The sequence below is a fragment of the Brassica napus genome, chromosome C4, assembly GCF_020379485.1.
Source record: "Brassica napus cultivar Da-Ae chromosome C4, Da-Ae, whole genome shotgun sequence".
NCBI classification, from domain to species: domain Eukaryota; kingdom Viridiplantae; phylum Streptophyta; class Magnoliopsida; order Brassicales; family Brassicaceae; genus Brassica; species Brassica napus.
This window is the reverse complement of record NC_063447.1, coordinates 60024971-60041300: the sequence shown is the minus strand read 5'-3', so window position 1 is coordinate 60041300 and position 16330 is coordinate 60024971. Positions and strand designations below refer to the sequence as shown.

The following is a 16330-nucleotide window of genomic DNA, read 5'->3' as shown; positions in this document are numbered from 1 at the left end:
TGCCCTCCCTTCTCCTTTAAGGAGTATTTCTTCCTCCCACATCTATCACTTGTTGTAAGTGAAATTGTTATAGGGAGCATTGTGTTAAAGATGGTTCTGTTTGTAGCAGAAGCGAAGATGTCTATTGTCTCTCGTTTTGATGGTGTTAACTGTCTGACCTCATTGACCATGGAGGCTTTTATCTCTCCCCTTTATTGTTTCGATCAAGAATGTCAATTTGAAGAAGTCTTCTTGTTTGACTTGCCTTTCTCGGAGACAACGGTGGTTGAGCGTGTGATATCACCTTTATCAACTCTTTGTTTGAGTACTTGTTGTTTAAGCTTTACCATTTGCTTGTCCAGTATATTGGTATGTGCTTTAGTTTCTTTGGCTCCTTGTAGCCTCGTTGTATCCTCCACTAGTGGAGTTAAACTCTTTTAAGTTTCAATGGAAGTAGGTTTGATCAAAAAAAATAATAATAATACAAACAAATAAATAGCTAAGTTCAAAAATAACAAATTTATAAAAACAATGTAAATAGGAAATCAAATAATATTTTAATAATATTAATAAAAATATTTTTTACGAAATTCATCTTTTTCTTAAAAAATATTGCAAAATTAAATTAAATTATTAAAGCAGATTCGCGCGTAGCGCGAGTAAAAAATCTAGTATTTATAATAATACACTTCTTTATCAGAGGAAAAATCATAATATTATTAATTGTTGTTAGTGTTTGTGGCATAATAAATTGTATTATGTTACCAAATATAAATATAAATAATAAATATTAATATGTCGTTCGTTTTTTAACTTTTTTTTTCTTCGGTAGCGTGAATTAACAAGTATTATATTATAATTACTACTTATTTCATATAAATTTGAAAGAAAAAATAATAATTTTTTTAATAATAAACAGTATTAATGAACCTTTAGTCAAACCACTAGACTAAGGGGCCTTCCACAACACACACTTTCTTATGAAGAGATATATTACACCGATATATGTATATATATATATATATATGTATAATTGTAAACCTACGCATATGTTAGTAAGAAAAATTGAAATTTCATTATATTATGAGAAACTATTTATTTGGTTCAGTTTTAAATTATACAAAAAAAAATTACCTAAAAATAGATTTTGTCTAAAATAATCATAAAACATAATTTAAACTCGATATACATATTTCAAATCAAAATAATAGTTTAAAATTGATTTATATCAAAAGTTGATTCAAAAATATACATATATTAAAAAAATTATTTTTACTACAATATTTTCCAAAAACCATTATAAAAATGTTTTCAATATATAAGAAAAAACAATTCAAAACCCAAATTCAAATATATCTATTTTATTTAAACTGAAGTATAAAATATTATTTTCCTATTTTAAGTGGTTTCTTAAAGATTTTCATTCATTTTTAACCAATTTGGACCATTTCATTTATTACAATTTCTAATTAATTCGACATCATTTATTACAATGTACTAAACATAACTTACCTAAGTATTATGTTTTTATTATGTTTTTGTAAGGCCAAGAGCTAGGAAACCCCAAACATTATTCCCATAACATTTAGTTTTAAGTCCGTATAAAGCAATAATATCCAAAAGTACAAGAAACTAACAAAAGCATCAGTAACGGAAAATAAATAAAAGCTGAGGAGAGACATAAAAAGCTTATGTTTAGTTGATGATGGATCGATAATGACCCATGTTTCCTCTTTTCATAACACCGCCAATATATTACAGACAATGCAATTATGCAAACTATAGGAATTGTCCATCTATTCACCAAAAAAAAAATATAATTAGATAAGCACAAAGGTTGAGAGAAGTTTAGTCAGGACCAGTGGCGGAACCAGACCACACGTCTAGGTGGGTTAAATTTTCATTATTAAAATATATTATATGGGTCAATAAGCTAAATATTACAATATTTTCTGGTTTTCCGGTTTTTGTGCTTAAATATAAGTAAGAAATATTTCAACATAAAATTCATCAGGGTCAAGTGACCCACGTCCCAAAGAGTTGGCTCCGCCACTGGTTAGGACTTGTCAGTACCTATCCAAGTCGAGAACAGGACTATACACAACAGTTTCCCAAGTCCCAACGATGAAATGCCAGACTGGGTTGTAGAAAAGAGATTCTACTGTCCAGAACATCCTTGTGTATGTATCCAAGAATATAAAGAGTATCCATGCGCCGCCATTTTTAACAAAATGAACTTTATAACGCAACCAGCCAGTTGAACAGCCTGTTATTGTATTCTTTGATGAACAATGACCGTGCCTTCCACATCATCTTCACACTTTGTATATTGCGCCTCACAGAAGTTTGATGATTGGTTGTTCTTATGTGTATATCGAGAAATATTTTAAATACATTAAAATTGACCAATTCAACTTTTTTATCTATAAAAAAAAATCTAAATTTTTGAAAAAGAGTTTTGGTCAAATTAGATCCTTTTATATCAGAATTTTAGAAGATACATAGCTTAAATTAGATATGTTTCAATTTTTTATTCATCTATAAATATACTTCTCTTTCTTTGTAAATTTAAAACACCTCTAGTTCATTATCTAAGATGAAAAATGATTTTCAACCTTCTCTTATTGGTCTCTTCATAGTTACAGTTCTTCTGTTCGGTTGATATTTATAGTTACAATTTTATTATTATATTCAAAAATCATTTAAAATTAAAGTTATTCTGATATCATATTATTTTATGTACTGATATAATTTTTATATCGAATTCTATAATTTTGGGTTTAAAATTTTTTTCCAGAATAATCAATGATTAAGAAAGAAGATGTTCATACTTTAAGTTTTTTTTCCTTATAAATATGCAAAAAACTCTCTAAGCATATGTTTTACCAAAAACATTAATTTCTATTTAAATACGAAAACTAAAGTTTTGTTTTAACGATTATAATAACAGGAGTAATGACCACTGCTCGAAGACCAGGATATCCTTGTCAACACATATACAGACCGAAAAATGGAAAATGTAGTAGTACGATCATTTGTCAAGCTGAATGTACCAAAGAAAGGAATGGGATTGGTAGGTGCTTTCCGAAACATGTGATCTTGTGCGCATGCATGCATCGTCAAAGGTAGTGCTGGGTTCGCGGGTCAATCCGCCCCGACCCGCCCCGCCCCGCCGCGGATCGAATCATTTTTTCGATTCAAAAACTCGACCCGCATAACCCGCAAACAAAAACTTTTATATCCGCACCCGCCCCGCCAAAACCCGCGGGTAACCCGCCAAACCTGCGGGTAATATTAATTATATTAAAAATAGTTATTTTAATTAAGATTGATTATTTTCTAATTATATAATAATTATTTTAATTAAAAATAATTATTTTTTATTTATATAATAGTTATTTTAAAAAATTACTATTAAAAAAAATATATTTATAATTAAAATTATACAAATATTTATTGTTTTTTATATATTTTACGAAAAAATGTTTTTTTTTCAAAAATGTTTTTTTTTTTTTTAATTTGCGGGTTGGCGGGTACCCGCGATTCAAATTCGGCTGACCCGCACCCGCCCCGCTCAAAATAATATCGACCCGCACCCGCACCCGCGATTTAAAAATTTCAAATGGTTCGACCCGTACCCGCCCCGCGGCGGATCAAACGGGGCGGGGCCCGCGGGCAATTATTAAAATTTCCAGCTCTAGTCAAAGGCATAGAAAGAATGAGTGTTTAATTTGATTTTTTTTATCTACATTGGAACTCAAATAATATTTATAATAATACACCTCTTTATCAGAGGAAAAATAATAATATTATTAATTGTTGTTAGTGTTTGTGGCATAATAAATTATATTATGTTACCAAATAAAAATATAAATAACAAATATTAATATGTCGTTCGTCTTTTAACTTTTTTTTTTCTTCGGTAGGGTGAATTAACAAATATTATATTATAATTAGTATTTATTTCATATAAATTTGAAAGAAAAAAATAATATTTTTTTTAATCATCCACGGTCTCATCATCAGCACTCCATCGGTCTTCTTCTTCATCCTTGTCCAGTTTTCTGGCGAAAGCATCTCAACAGTAAAAAATGCTTCTCAAGACGGTTTCTTCGTCTTCCGCTGCTCGTGAGTTTCCATGGCGGAGTCAAAGGACGTTTCTCCTCTGCTATCCTCAGCGAACCTTCCTGGAAAATCTGAAAATCTATCCGTCTCTGTTCGTTTTCCAGCTGTTTGAGGAGGTTAAGAAGGAGCTCGATCTCGTCCCTAGAAGCTCCCACGTCTCGCTCGGTCGTCAAAAGTACTCAGACGAGCAGATCAATTAAGTTTTCGAATCTCACCTCCCTATCTCTTCGAGAGTAGGATTCGTAATCTGGTGGATTAGTTACAAGATTTAGTACTTGAGAATATCTGCTGCTGACGGTTTATCCATCGTGTGGTTGTTGTATTGTAGTGTGGAGTACAATCTCTCGTATGTGTATCACGCCATGTATGCTTGCTCCGATACGCATTTTTGGTTTCAGGTTCTTTAAGGAATCGAGTGTGGAAGAAAGAGAGCACGCTGAGAAGTTGATTCTCCGTGCTTAGATTCGGTTCTAATTTATTTCTTTTGAATGTTTGTGGTGTGATCTTCAGGGACATGGCATTTCAATCAAATGCTTCTGGAACAGTAAAAGCGGCTTCAAGGGAATTAAGGTCTCGCGCAATGTATCAACGTAACTAGTTTGTGGGGGTGTTAGGGCATCTGCATCAATGAACCTTGAATGGTGTTCGTAACTTTAATTTTTTATTATTTTTTTGTTTACTTTTTCGTTTGATTTTTTAAAAAAAAATTTAAACAGACCAATCACGGGCCACCACGTAGCGTGGGACCCGCAATACAGTGATGAACTAGATTCATTGGGATGCTGTTAAACAGAATATTTTAATTTTTCTTTTTTTTTGGGAAAAGTGTGAACTTCTGCATTGATTTGAACCTTCAATGTAGATGCTCTTAGTTTCGGAAGGTTTTGTGATGCAGACTTTTTTTTTATTTTGATTTTGCATGACCCGAAGAGATATATGACTTTGAAAGTCAGTGGTGTGAATGAGTTCTTCGAGCGCACTATGGTGACTGATGCTACATTTTGAAAGACCGGTTCAATCTGAAATGAAATTGAAGTTTTGGTTTAATCCCAAACTGATCATCAAACAAAAGCAAAAAAGGTCCATCCAAACTTTTGGCCCATCTAAAACCTAACTGACTTGCTTTCCCGCAAGACACCAAACGGCACCGTTTAGCTTCACATCTGTCGCTCCTTGCTCGTCTCTTATCCCTCTTCCTGATAGCTCCGTCGCTCAAAACCCTAATCCTCTTCAACCATGGCGAGTCAAACCCCGAATCTAGAGTGCCGGATGTACGAAGCCAAGTACCCAGAAGTCGACATGGCTGTGATGATCCAAGTCAAGAACATCGCCGACATGGGAGCCTACGTGTCCCTCCTCGAGTACAACAACATCGAAGGCATGATCCTCTTCTCCGAGCTCTCCCGCCGTCGGATCCGGAGTGTGAGCAGCTTGATCAAGGTCGGGAGAATCGAGCCCGTCATGGTCCTGCGTGTGGATAAAGAGAAAGGTTACATTGATCTGAGCAAACGTAGAGTTAGTGAGGAAGATATTCAGACTTGTGAAGAGAGGTATAACAAGAGCAAGCTCGTTCATTCTATCATGCGTCATGTCGCTGAGACTCTTTCTATCGATTTGGAGGTAACTCAAAATCGAATCTTTAATGTACCTTTGTGTAACCATACATAGATTTGAATAACTAAAAATCGAATCTTTAGTGCAAACTATGTACCTTTGTGTAATCATAGTAGCTTACATTGAGTTTGAGTAAATAAAAATCGAATCTTTAGTGATATTGATTATGCAAATTATGTATATAGTGTAAAGTAGCTACCTTTGTGTAATCATAGTAGTTTACATTGAGTATGAGTAAATAAAAATCGAATCTTCAGTGATATTGATTATGCAAATTATTTACCTACCTTTGTGTAATAATCATAGTAGCTTAAATTGAGTTTGAGTAAGTAAAAATCGAATCTTTAGTGATATTGGTTATGCAAATTCATGTATCTAGTGTAAAGTAGCTACCTTTGTGTAATCATAGTAGCTTGCATTGATTTGATTAAATAAAAAATTGAATCTTTAGTGATATTGATTATGAAACTTATGTATCTAGTGTAAATTAGCCACCTTGTTATTATGTACATTGATTTGAATTTATCTATTGCAGGAGTTGTATGTGAACATTGGGTGGCCTTTGTACCGGAAACATGGTCATGCTTTTGAGGTTAGAGTTTGTGAGTTGAGCTTTTGCTGTATTCATGTAGATATTTAGTATTTAGAGATTTTTGTTTTTTTTTTTGTTTTGTTCAGGCTTTCAAGATCTTAGTGACTGATCCTGATTCAGTGTTGGGTTCACTCACACGTGAGGTCAAAGAAGTTGGGCCTGATGGGCAGGAGGTATATTACTTTGTTCTCTGGCTTCATTTTTTTTGTTTTTGTTCCTAATCTTGGGATATTTCTATTTGTAGGTGACTAAAGTTGTACCTGCTGTTACGGAAGAAGTGAAGGATGCTCTTGTGAAGAACATTAGGAGGAGGATGACACCACAACCGATGAAAATCCGTGCTGATATCGAGTTGAAATGTTTTCAGTTTGACGGAGTTGTCCACATCAAGGTCGTAAACTCTTATTTGATTATCTATAACATATGGAAAGAATACATCATTTGATTTTCTCACACACATACTTGTAATTTCAATTTCAGGAGGCCATGAGAAAGGCTGAAGCTGCTGGAAACGATGACTGTCCTGTGAAGATTAAGTTGGTTGCTCCGCCTCTTTATGTCCTTACTACTCAGACTCTTGACAAGGTTAGACAATCTCTTATTTTGAAGCTATGTTTTTATCTTATTGTATTTAATCTTGTCAGTGTCTAATAACATAATAAACAGGACCAAGGGATTGAAATTCTGACGGAAGCCATAGTAGCTTGCACCGAGACAATTGATCAACACAAAGGCAAGCTCGTCGTTAAGGAAGCACCTAGAGCTGTGAGTATCTTCTTCTTTAGTTGTTGAACCATCCCAAGTTGCATATTACAAGAACTAGCTTTCCTTTATTTGTAGAGTCTTAAAATGTGTGTTTGACAGGTGAGTGAAAGAGATGATAAGATGCTGACAGAACACATGGCTAAGCTAAGAATGGACAATGAAGAAATCAGCGGGGATGAAGAAAGTGGAGAAGAAGAAGAGGACACAGGGATGGGTGAAGTTGACATTGAAGGAGCCGGAATCATTGAGTAGAATTCGCCGGTAATACCGTTTTTTTCGACCAATCTTCTTTCTGTCTGTTCGTCCATTATCTCGAGTATTTTTGTTTTAAAAGTAGAAAACATCCGAGAGGTTGTGTGGTGTTTCTTCTTTTTGTGGAGACATGTTTTTCACCCGTTGAGGGGTTTACTCATGATTTTATAAAGGTTTGACTATTTTTGCGGCGTTAGACATTTTTGAGTTTAAACCTGAATAGATTTGGCTATGAGAAGTGTGGCTAATCATCAGTATACCAGAGTTAAATCAGATTTGATCCCTTGAAAGATGCATATAATCTATTATCTGAGATCTTATACTGAGTCTGGTTGATTCAAAGTTTAAAGCTTTACCATCTGAAGTTAAAAAAATAACTATATTTGTTCCAAGTATTCAAAGTGTTCTTTCTATGACAATATATATCCAAGCCCAAAAGAAAACCAAGTTGTTCAGCTTAGCCGAAAAGTTTGACGTTAAGCCCATTTTAAATTTTCTTCATCTTTTCAGGGGGAATAATATAAAATATATTTTTATATTGATTTTCATAACATTAGAACATGAAAATGTTGAGAAAAATAAATACATTATAATATGAAAGTAAAGCAGTTTAGTTAGAAAGAATCGTGGGGTTTGCTTGCTGACTAGTAACCTAACAAGGAGGATCCCACATGGTTTTAAGAATTGGGAGACTAAAGAAAGCAACATCTAAGCAGCCTCCACATTGAACCAGTCATAATTTTCTCTCCTCCACATAATTAAGATGACAAATCATTCCTTCAATCATTATTAACATATCTTCACACCAAATTTACGTGGCATTTTCTATTTTGTTTGCCTTGGTTGAATTTTACAACCGAATAAAAGTTTGTAGGAAAAAAACAAGAAAATGAAGATAGAAACCATTTGCTACGCCACAAGTCTTTTTTGATGGCAGCTGGCTAATTGGGAGTTCCCTTGTGAACCCTTTTACTACTCTACCACAACATTCTTTGAGACTAATTTGTTGAACATTAAATGTGGCTCTTTCTGGAAAAATTTGATTTTATGAAAAGACGATAGAAATTTAGAAAAATAAGTCTTAGCATTTGGTAGCCATTGACCTTGTGTACCCGTTTGGGTTTAGATCGGATTTTTAGATTTTCAAATTCTGTTTCCAAAACCTCATTCAAATTTATATATGTTTGGGTTGAGTAAATTAATACTTCAAATTCAGGTATATTATATAACTTTGGCAGAAAATCCAATTTGGATTTGAATTCATTTTAGATTCAGTTAATAATACTTCATATTTTAGTATTTTTAGATATCATATCAAAATAAACCTTAAATTTAGATTTGATAATTTATTTAGGGATTAGATACTTATTTTGGATACTATTTCAGTATTATTTTTGAATTGAATAATTTTTGAGTTTCTTTTAGTTACTTTAACATTCATTTTTGTGAATAATTGTTCATGTTTAATTAATAACACTTCGGGTTCAAATATATCTCGTATATAACCATTTCCAATATTTTTACATAACTCATTTCATTATTTTTTACAATTTGAATCAGGTTCGGGTTCGGATATTTTAGTGGGTATTTTAGTTCGAGTTTCTAGTTTTTCTTCCCGAACCTAGTATTTGGTTTTGTTTAAATTGTTTGGTTTTGATTTTTTCTGTCTTGGAAAAGTAAGTAGTAATATAATTGTATTTTGGTTCGGTTCAGTTTACTAGTACTTGTTAATGTGTTATCGTTGACCAATACTCTTTTTTTTTTGGACGTATAGATTCGTTTCCTTATTAGCCTTAACAAGGTGCAACGCGTTTTCCATCAAAAATGAAAAAGTCTTATGCTTCCTTCCTCTCTTATCTTCTCATAAACCCGTCTTTTCGTCAACCTTCTCCCTGTTTTTCTGATACTCTGCTCCTAGTTTCAAAATATTCAGATCCATAAACTCTAGATTCCATCATCTTCTTGCGTCATCCTGTTCAACTCTCACGTTCTTACTCTGTCATGAATGAGAAACGAAGATCCACCGTTAGTTCGATACTGAAGATGCGTTCTGTTATGGCTTTTGTAGTCCTGCTCAGCTTCGGCTCGTGTTTTTCGCTTAAGGAAGAAGGTACATCAAGCTTTCTTGCATGTTTTGTCTGAACAAGTTCCCTGAGAATATGTTTTCATCCTCCTCTGTTGCGCTTTGTGTGTTTTCAGGTTTAGATAAAGATAGATTGGAGAAAGATCTATGGTCCGATGAAGACTCAGCAATTCAGTAAGTTTATTTATCTCAACAACTTGAACTTGTAGTTGGTGGTTGGTTGGTAGATCTATAGTTTCTCTAGTCATTCCATAACTTAAGTGACTTCACACACACACACACTCTGTATCGTATGTTATGTAGAAAAAAAAACCGTTGTTAGTTACAAGTAAGTATTGTTAGTGATTGTTGTGAACAAACGCTAATCAAACAAGAAAAATCTACAAAATTTAGAGAGCAAAACTCTATTTTGAGGTAAATATCCGTTATAAGGTTTTAATATTGATTATGTAAATAAATAATTTACAAGTTTTTAAATCCATATTTATACAGCCTCAAAATCCAATATTCATTTTCTTTAATTTTTTTTTAATCTACTAAAAATGGTTTTCATAATCCTAAAAGATATATAATATCGCAGACTAAACCTCATATCTTAGATATCAATCTTGATAACGAGTCAATCTGTCTTGCTCCACAGATATTTAATTTACTTCTAGAATCAACACTAAACATGTCGAGATATTTATCATTTTGATCTTAACTTGTTAGGGGGCGGCCCTCAGATTTTGGTGTCTTACACGATTTATTAAAGATTTCAATAATTTTGGGGACTAAAATAATTTTGGGGCATATCTATATATAAACTTTTTCAAACGAATGTTTCGTTAGGATCGGCTCTGACATAACCTTATTTTTGTTGCAATGACATAACCTTATTTTTGTTTTTCTACTTTCTCTGTAGGAAAGCAGTTGGGTTTCACAGGAAAGCACTTGTACCTCGTGAGCCATTAACATATGACAACTTGCCTTCCAGAAGAAACAGCCGCGAGGCTACGCCTGCAGCTGCAACTATCACACCACCATCATCCCCACAACCTTCTCATAAAAATGTCTCAACTCATTCTTCAACAGCTTCGGATCCAAAACCTACGCAAGATGTTTCTACTTCACCTCCTCATCCTCCTCCTCCTCCTCCTACGTCTGCTCCCCATGAAAACTCTCCTACTCTAAGAACCTCTTCGTCTTCTTCTTCAGTGGTTGTTCCTGTAGTTCTTGCCTGCGTGGGCTGTGTTGTTCTCGTCCTCCTTGTAGCTACCGGTGTGTTCTACTTTAAAAATAAAGTAGGGAAGTCAGTGAATCCTTGGCGTACAGGTCTTAGCGGACAACTTCAGAAAGTATTTGTAACTGGTAATAATATTCTCTCATTTTTCACGTTATGTTTGGTGAGTTCACTTAACTTCATAATGTTTCTCAACTAATGTGTGTTTTTGTTTACTCAGGTATCCCAACTCTCAAAAGATCAGAGATTGAAGCTGCATGTGAAGACTTTAGTAATGTCATTGGATCATGCCCCATTGGGAAGCTCTTCAAAGGAACACTATCAAGTGGAGTGGAGATAGCTGTTGCTTCTATTGACACTACTTGTGCCAATGACTGGAAAGAAATTACAGAGATTCAATTCAGGAAGAAGGTATGTTATATTAGTTATACTTTTTATATGTGTTACAAAAAAAAAAAATAGTTATGCTTTTCATGTCTTTGACCAATATAGTCAATCTTATAATTTTTGGTTTCATTATTTTTAGATTGAAATGCTATCCAAGATAAACCACAAGAACTTTGTGAACCTTCTTGGCTACTGTGAAGAAAAGGAACCTTTCACCAGGATCTTGATCTTTGAATATGCTCCAAACGGTTCACTCTTTGAACATCTACACAGTGAGTAACCTTACATAAGCCTTAATGTCACATGTTGGTTACATAAGCTAATCTTTTTTTTTATTTATTGTAGGTAAAGAATCAGAACACTTGGATTGGGGAATGAGGTTAAGAATCACAATGGGCTTAGCATACTGCCTTGACCATATGCACCAACTCAACCCACCAATAGCCCACACAAACCTCGTCTCATCATCTCTCCACCTCACTGAAGACTATGCTGTAAAGCTAGCCGACTTCACTTTTGGTCCGTCCGAGACAGAGACGTGCAGCAACGCAAACAAAGACACAGACTTAAACCCCGAGGACAACGTTTACAGCTTTGGTTTACTATTATTCGAAATGATAACCGGAAAACTCGTGGATTCGGTTAACAAACCAGACTCGGTAGATACAAGGCTAGTTGATTTCTTGGGAGGAGTGAGTCTAGCTAATATGGTTGATCCAGCATTGGAGTCTTATGATGACAAGATTGACAATATAGGCGAAGTGATCAAGTCATGCATCAGAACCGACCCGAAAGAGAGACTTACGATGAAAGAAGTCACCGGGTGGCTACGGGAGATTACTGGCATCTCGCCTAGCGATGCTACACCGACACTATCACCTCTTTGGTGGGCAGAGTTGGAGGTTTTGTCTATGGCGTAAGAGAGAGTTACCAACAAGAATTGTAAGTATGTTGGAAGATGTTTGAATTTTGTAAGTGTGTTTTCTACTTAAAAGTGATAAAAAGTTGCTTCTTGCTTCTGTTCATTTTAGTGTATATATTGGAGTTATAAATGAACATGAAAAGCTTATCTTAAATAAAAGAAGACAGATCTAGTAGACAGAAACAAGCATTGCTAACTCGCTTACTTAACTTAAAACATTAGCAAGATCAAGTCATAAAAAGATCACCATTAGTTTGACTTGTCGATCCAACATCTAGCTTCGAGACGCATGTGTCCTGTTCTACCATCACTTGTTTTTCTTACTATGCCTCTACACAGGGGACCTCCACGAGCCTTGAAAATCATGTAGAAGATTGCATTGCTCGACTTAAGCTTCGTACTTGACTCCACATCATCTTCCTTTGTTTGTACCATTACTTTCTTCATCTCAAACGGCGTATAATCACACTCTACAAGACACAAACACCATCAATCAACCAATCAATCAAACAGTATCATTGTTGAGGAAAATAGAGTGTCCTAACCATTTCAGAGCGCCACTCGGAGAACAAAGCAGCTTCAGCATATAGATAAATCCATTCATTGTCTACCAACTCAGATTCTTTCATCTAACAAGAACGACAATCTGGTTAATAATAATTAAAAAAAAAAAAAAGACAAAACTGAGAGTAGTTCACAAACCTCAACAAGGAGTGGGTTTATCAACACCATCATGGAAAGGCCAATCAGGCATATCAGTGACAATGTGACAATGGAGTCCTGCCTTTGCAAAGAGTGTGTCGTAAGGAGTGCATCCGCTGGGAACTATTCCATTAAATATATGATTGAAGAAGTCAACATCGAACCCCTACGCACAAAAAAAAAACAAATCTTTTGTTATGAATTCAACAGAGAGAGAGAGAAAAATAAAGTTACTTACACAAGACTCCACAGCTTGAAGGCGATACTTTTCTCGTTCGACAGGATCCATGTCTTCTTCGGAGGAATAAGCTTGTACTTCTTTTTCTTCCACGGGTGAAGGTTCGAGCTTCCTCTTACGAAGAGGAGGTTCTTGATACCACTGATTAGCTTCGTCCAACATCACATCGTACATCTTTCTGAGTTAGCTCAACGTTTCTTCTACTACACACAATCGGACGGCGACGATAGATATATATTCTCCTTTTTTCTAAGGTTTTTTTTTTCTAGTCCCAAGTTATTGTTTTTTTTTGAAACATGACTAACTTTCATTCATCAACTTTCTTGAATACAAATACTAGATGGAATTATCCATCCTCTTTGATAAAAAGCATAAGATACAATAACATACCAAATTAAGAAAGATAGATCTTCAAAGCAAGATGACAGCGAATTCAAGACAAAGTTTGGATGCGTCGATGGAGCATACCCGACAGAGTCGGACAGCTGAGACTTAGTCACATAATGTGACGTTGAGGGACAACCCTCACTTGCGAGACAACACATGGTAATCTCGGTTGCATCTTCTGGCCCCGTACAGACCGCTACGCAAGATAACAAACCGGTGATAAAGCTGAAGCCGAAGCTCGGCAGCGAAACCGAGAAATCATCTTCTTCCATGGGAAGAAGGTATGGTCGAAAAGTCCTCTCTTCAAAAGACGAGGAAGATTGAAATGGAAAATGTCTCGGTGAATCCACCGATAAACTCTTCTTAACAAGATAATATGCCATTATACGCAAAAGTAAGGCCCCGGTGAACCCACCGGAAATCCTTATCAAACAAGTCAATACCAAAACCACTGTTTTCAATAAAATCAGTACAGTCGGTACCATCAAAACCAGTACCGTATTTCTTGGTTTTGTGTAACTGGTTTGTGGGCTATAACAGTAGGGGAGATTAGCAGTCCAGGCCCAATTAGTGATCACCCTTGGCCCAACCCAAGACGATTGATTGAGTGACGGGAAGGAGTGGATACAGACGTCAGGGATGGAAACTCCGGCGGCGATGGATACTCGGCCGTCTAGCCAGGGATGGTGCGCTTCAGCGAGCGGCGAGCTTGGAACACCGGAGAAGATGGGCCTTACAAACAGACAGAGAGGTAGAGCGGCACAGTGGATCTCCTCGGAATCCCGGAGAGGACCGTCAACTTCTGCGTTTGTCAAGCTGGATCTGGTGGGAGAGGTTCGGAAGTGGCTCGTCCTTATCAGGTAGCACGATATCGGTACTGAATCCTTGGAAAACAGTGGAACCCCACATACACAAGGGTATAGATTACCGCGACCGGGCACTAGATGTGGTAGAGAAGGTGGAAATGGCCGACGACACTGTCAAAGAGGCATAGATCTAAAGGTTTGGGGGTGACTGAAGCTGACCGGCATGATGTAGAAGCGGGGAGACCCCCAGAAGGTCACGGATCCGGTGTCCCAGACTCCGAAACGAAGACACGAACGGCGGAAACGGTTAGAACATGGTGGTGAGCGATCTGAAGACGATGAGTAGCAGGAGACAGAGCGTAGCGCCCGACGCCGGCGGCCAGAGGCCTCACCGGCGTCGAGAGAGATGATGTTTGTCGGCTTCTCAATTTTCGGGCCCGAGAGAGAATTAGGGCGAACTCTCAAGGTGAAACCAATGATTGTTACTCCAATTTATTGTTTTGTTTTGTTTTTATATTACTGCTTAAACTTTATTTTCATTCTAAACAAGTTACCCCTGTTATTTAAAAAAAAAATCTTTATAATTTTAAAAGTTAACATCGACAAATATTTAAATATTTAACATATGAAGGTATAGTATTACAACATTAAATTATATCTATTTAATTTATATTATATAAAAATCCAATGTATCATCTATTCTTTAAATTCAATTATTGATAGTCCAATAAAAATTTCGGGTAGGCTCAAAATTTAAAAGATAAGATTAAAAATTAAATGTAACATGACTTTTTAGGAATATGTCCATTAGGTCCAATTTTTTAAAAATCACACATGAATCAAAGTTGTGACTTCTGTTTTAATATATAAGATAATGTTATTATGACCTTTTTTATGTTATAGTAGCATCCTAATAAAAATTATGTTAGATGCATTTTTGTAAATTTTATGTTAGAAGCATTTGGACTTGGCAATTTAAAAGATTTTGATGTCAAGCAGTTCCAAGAATCGATTCCATAAATCTCTACTACCTTAAACCAATGAAAACAAATTTTAAACTATATAGTTTAATTTAAAAATTAAATAAAAAGTAAATGTTTAATTATTTACTCGATAACATAAATCTATGAAGTGAAAAGTTTAATTTTCTAAACACTTTCTAAATTTGTGAAATGTTACAATATCTTTGAATATGACAATAAAACAATATTTTACTAATCTTTATATATATAGATACGATTTTAATAATGAAATAATAATCCGAAAATATATATATAGAAGAAGATACAAATACATGTGAAAGTTTAAAACAATCTATTCAATGAAAAAAATATATTGTAAACTTATTATGTTTTAAAAATTGATAGACACATATATTATATATACCAATTTAGAATTGAAAACAAAATATTTATATAAAAATAAATAAAAACAAAAATCTGGTTGCGCGGATCGAAATCGAGTTTATCTTATATCCGGAGGGGAGAAGCAACCATCAAATATAGCATTCTTACCAATTAGGAAACTACATTGATATTTTTATCCACAAGGGAATTTTTTTTAATCAACTAATTGATTGAAAAGAGAAACGCAGTGGGCTTTGACTCAGAGACAGAGAGATGGGCTTTGTGTTTTTGATTAAATCTAGATTTTGTTCTACCCAAATAATACATAGAAAATATGAGTAATATCTATTTTTTATAGTAACTGAAAGAAAATTTTGCAGTTGCTAAAATAAAAATGCATCTAATTAAATTCGTCTCGAGAAACAAAATATATCGTAATTTTATTTATTATGACCCCTGTTGGGGAACGCGCTAGGCGCTAGGCGCTAGTCGGGCGGTCGAGTTGGGCCTAGCGCATAAAGAAAAAATCGGGGATTAATCGAAAATTATACGGGGCGGAATTTTTAGACGGTTTACTATGTTATAAAACATGTTACTCTTTAATTGTGTATAACATTAATACATTTTCATGTTTAAAATTATACAAACACACAAATAGAATATATAAACTTAATATAGTGTAATTTTCATCAAAATTATGAATATAAATGATATTTATAAAATTTTAGATCAAATAAATAAATAAAAATATTATTAAAAATAATTAAAAAATAATTAAAAAAATAGATTAGGTGGTTAGGCGGCCGCCTAAGCGGCTAGACGGTCATTTAGGCGGTTTAGCGGAGAAAATCGGATATCTAATTTTTTTTACCGATTTGACATAAATCGAGACAAAAGAGTGACGCGTAGT

The 16330-nt window shown here is 34.7% G+C and overlaps 2 protein-coding genes across 2 annotated transcripts; both read left to right on the top strand.

Moving 5' to 3' along the window:
* The first annotated feature begins 5205 nt into the window (after positions 1-5205).
* On the top strand, positions 5206-7509 carry LOC106447429 (eukaryotic translation initiation factor 2 subunit alpha homolog). Its single transcript, XM_048755183.1, has 7 exons — positions 5206-5724; positions 6254-6310; positions 6397-6483; positions 6555-6701; positions 6791-6895; positions 6977-7075; positions 7175-7509. The coding sequence occupies exons 1-7, from the start codon at positions 5341-5343 to the stop codon at positions 7325-7327; spliced, it is 1032 nt and encodes a 343-aa protein (XP_048611140.1). The 5' UTR covers positions 5206-5340; the 3' UTR covers positions 7328-7509.
* Positions 7510-9085: 1576 nt separating this feature from the next.
* LOC106401241 (inactive receptor-like serine/threonine-protein kinase At2g40270) lies at positions 9086-12044 on the top strand. The gene is made up of 6 exons (XM_013841713.3): positions 9086-9437; positions 9527-9584; positions 10315-10760; positions 10853-11043; positions 11159-11291; positions 11365-12044. The coding sequence occupies exons 1-6, from the start codon at positions 9329-9331 to the stop codon at positions 11937-11939; spliced, it is 1512 nt and encodes a 503-aa protein (XP_013697167.1). The 5' UTR covers positions 9086-9328; the 3' UTR covers positions 11940-12044.
* The last annotated feature ends 4286 nt before the right edge of the window (positions 12045-16330 follow it).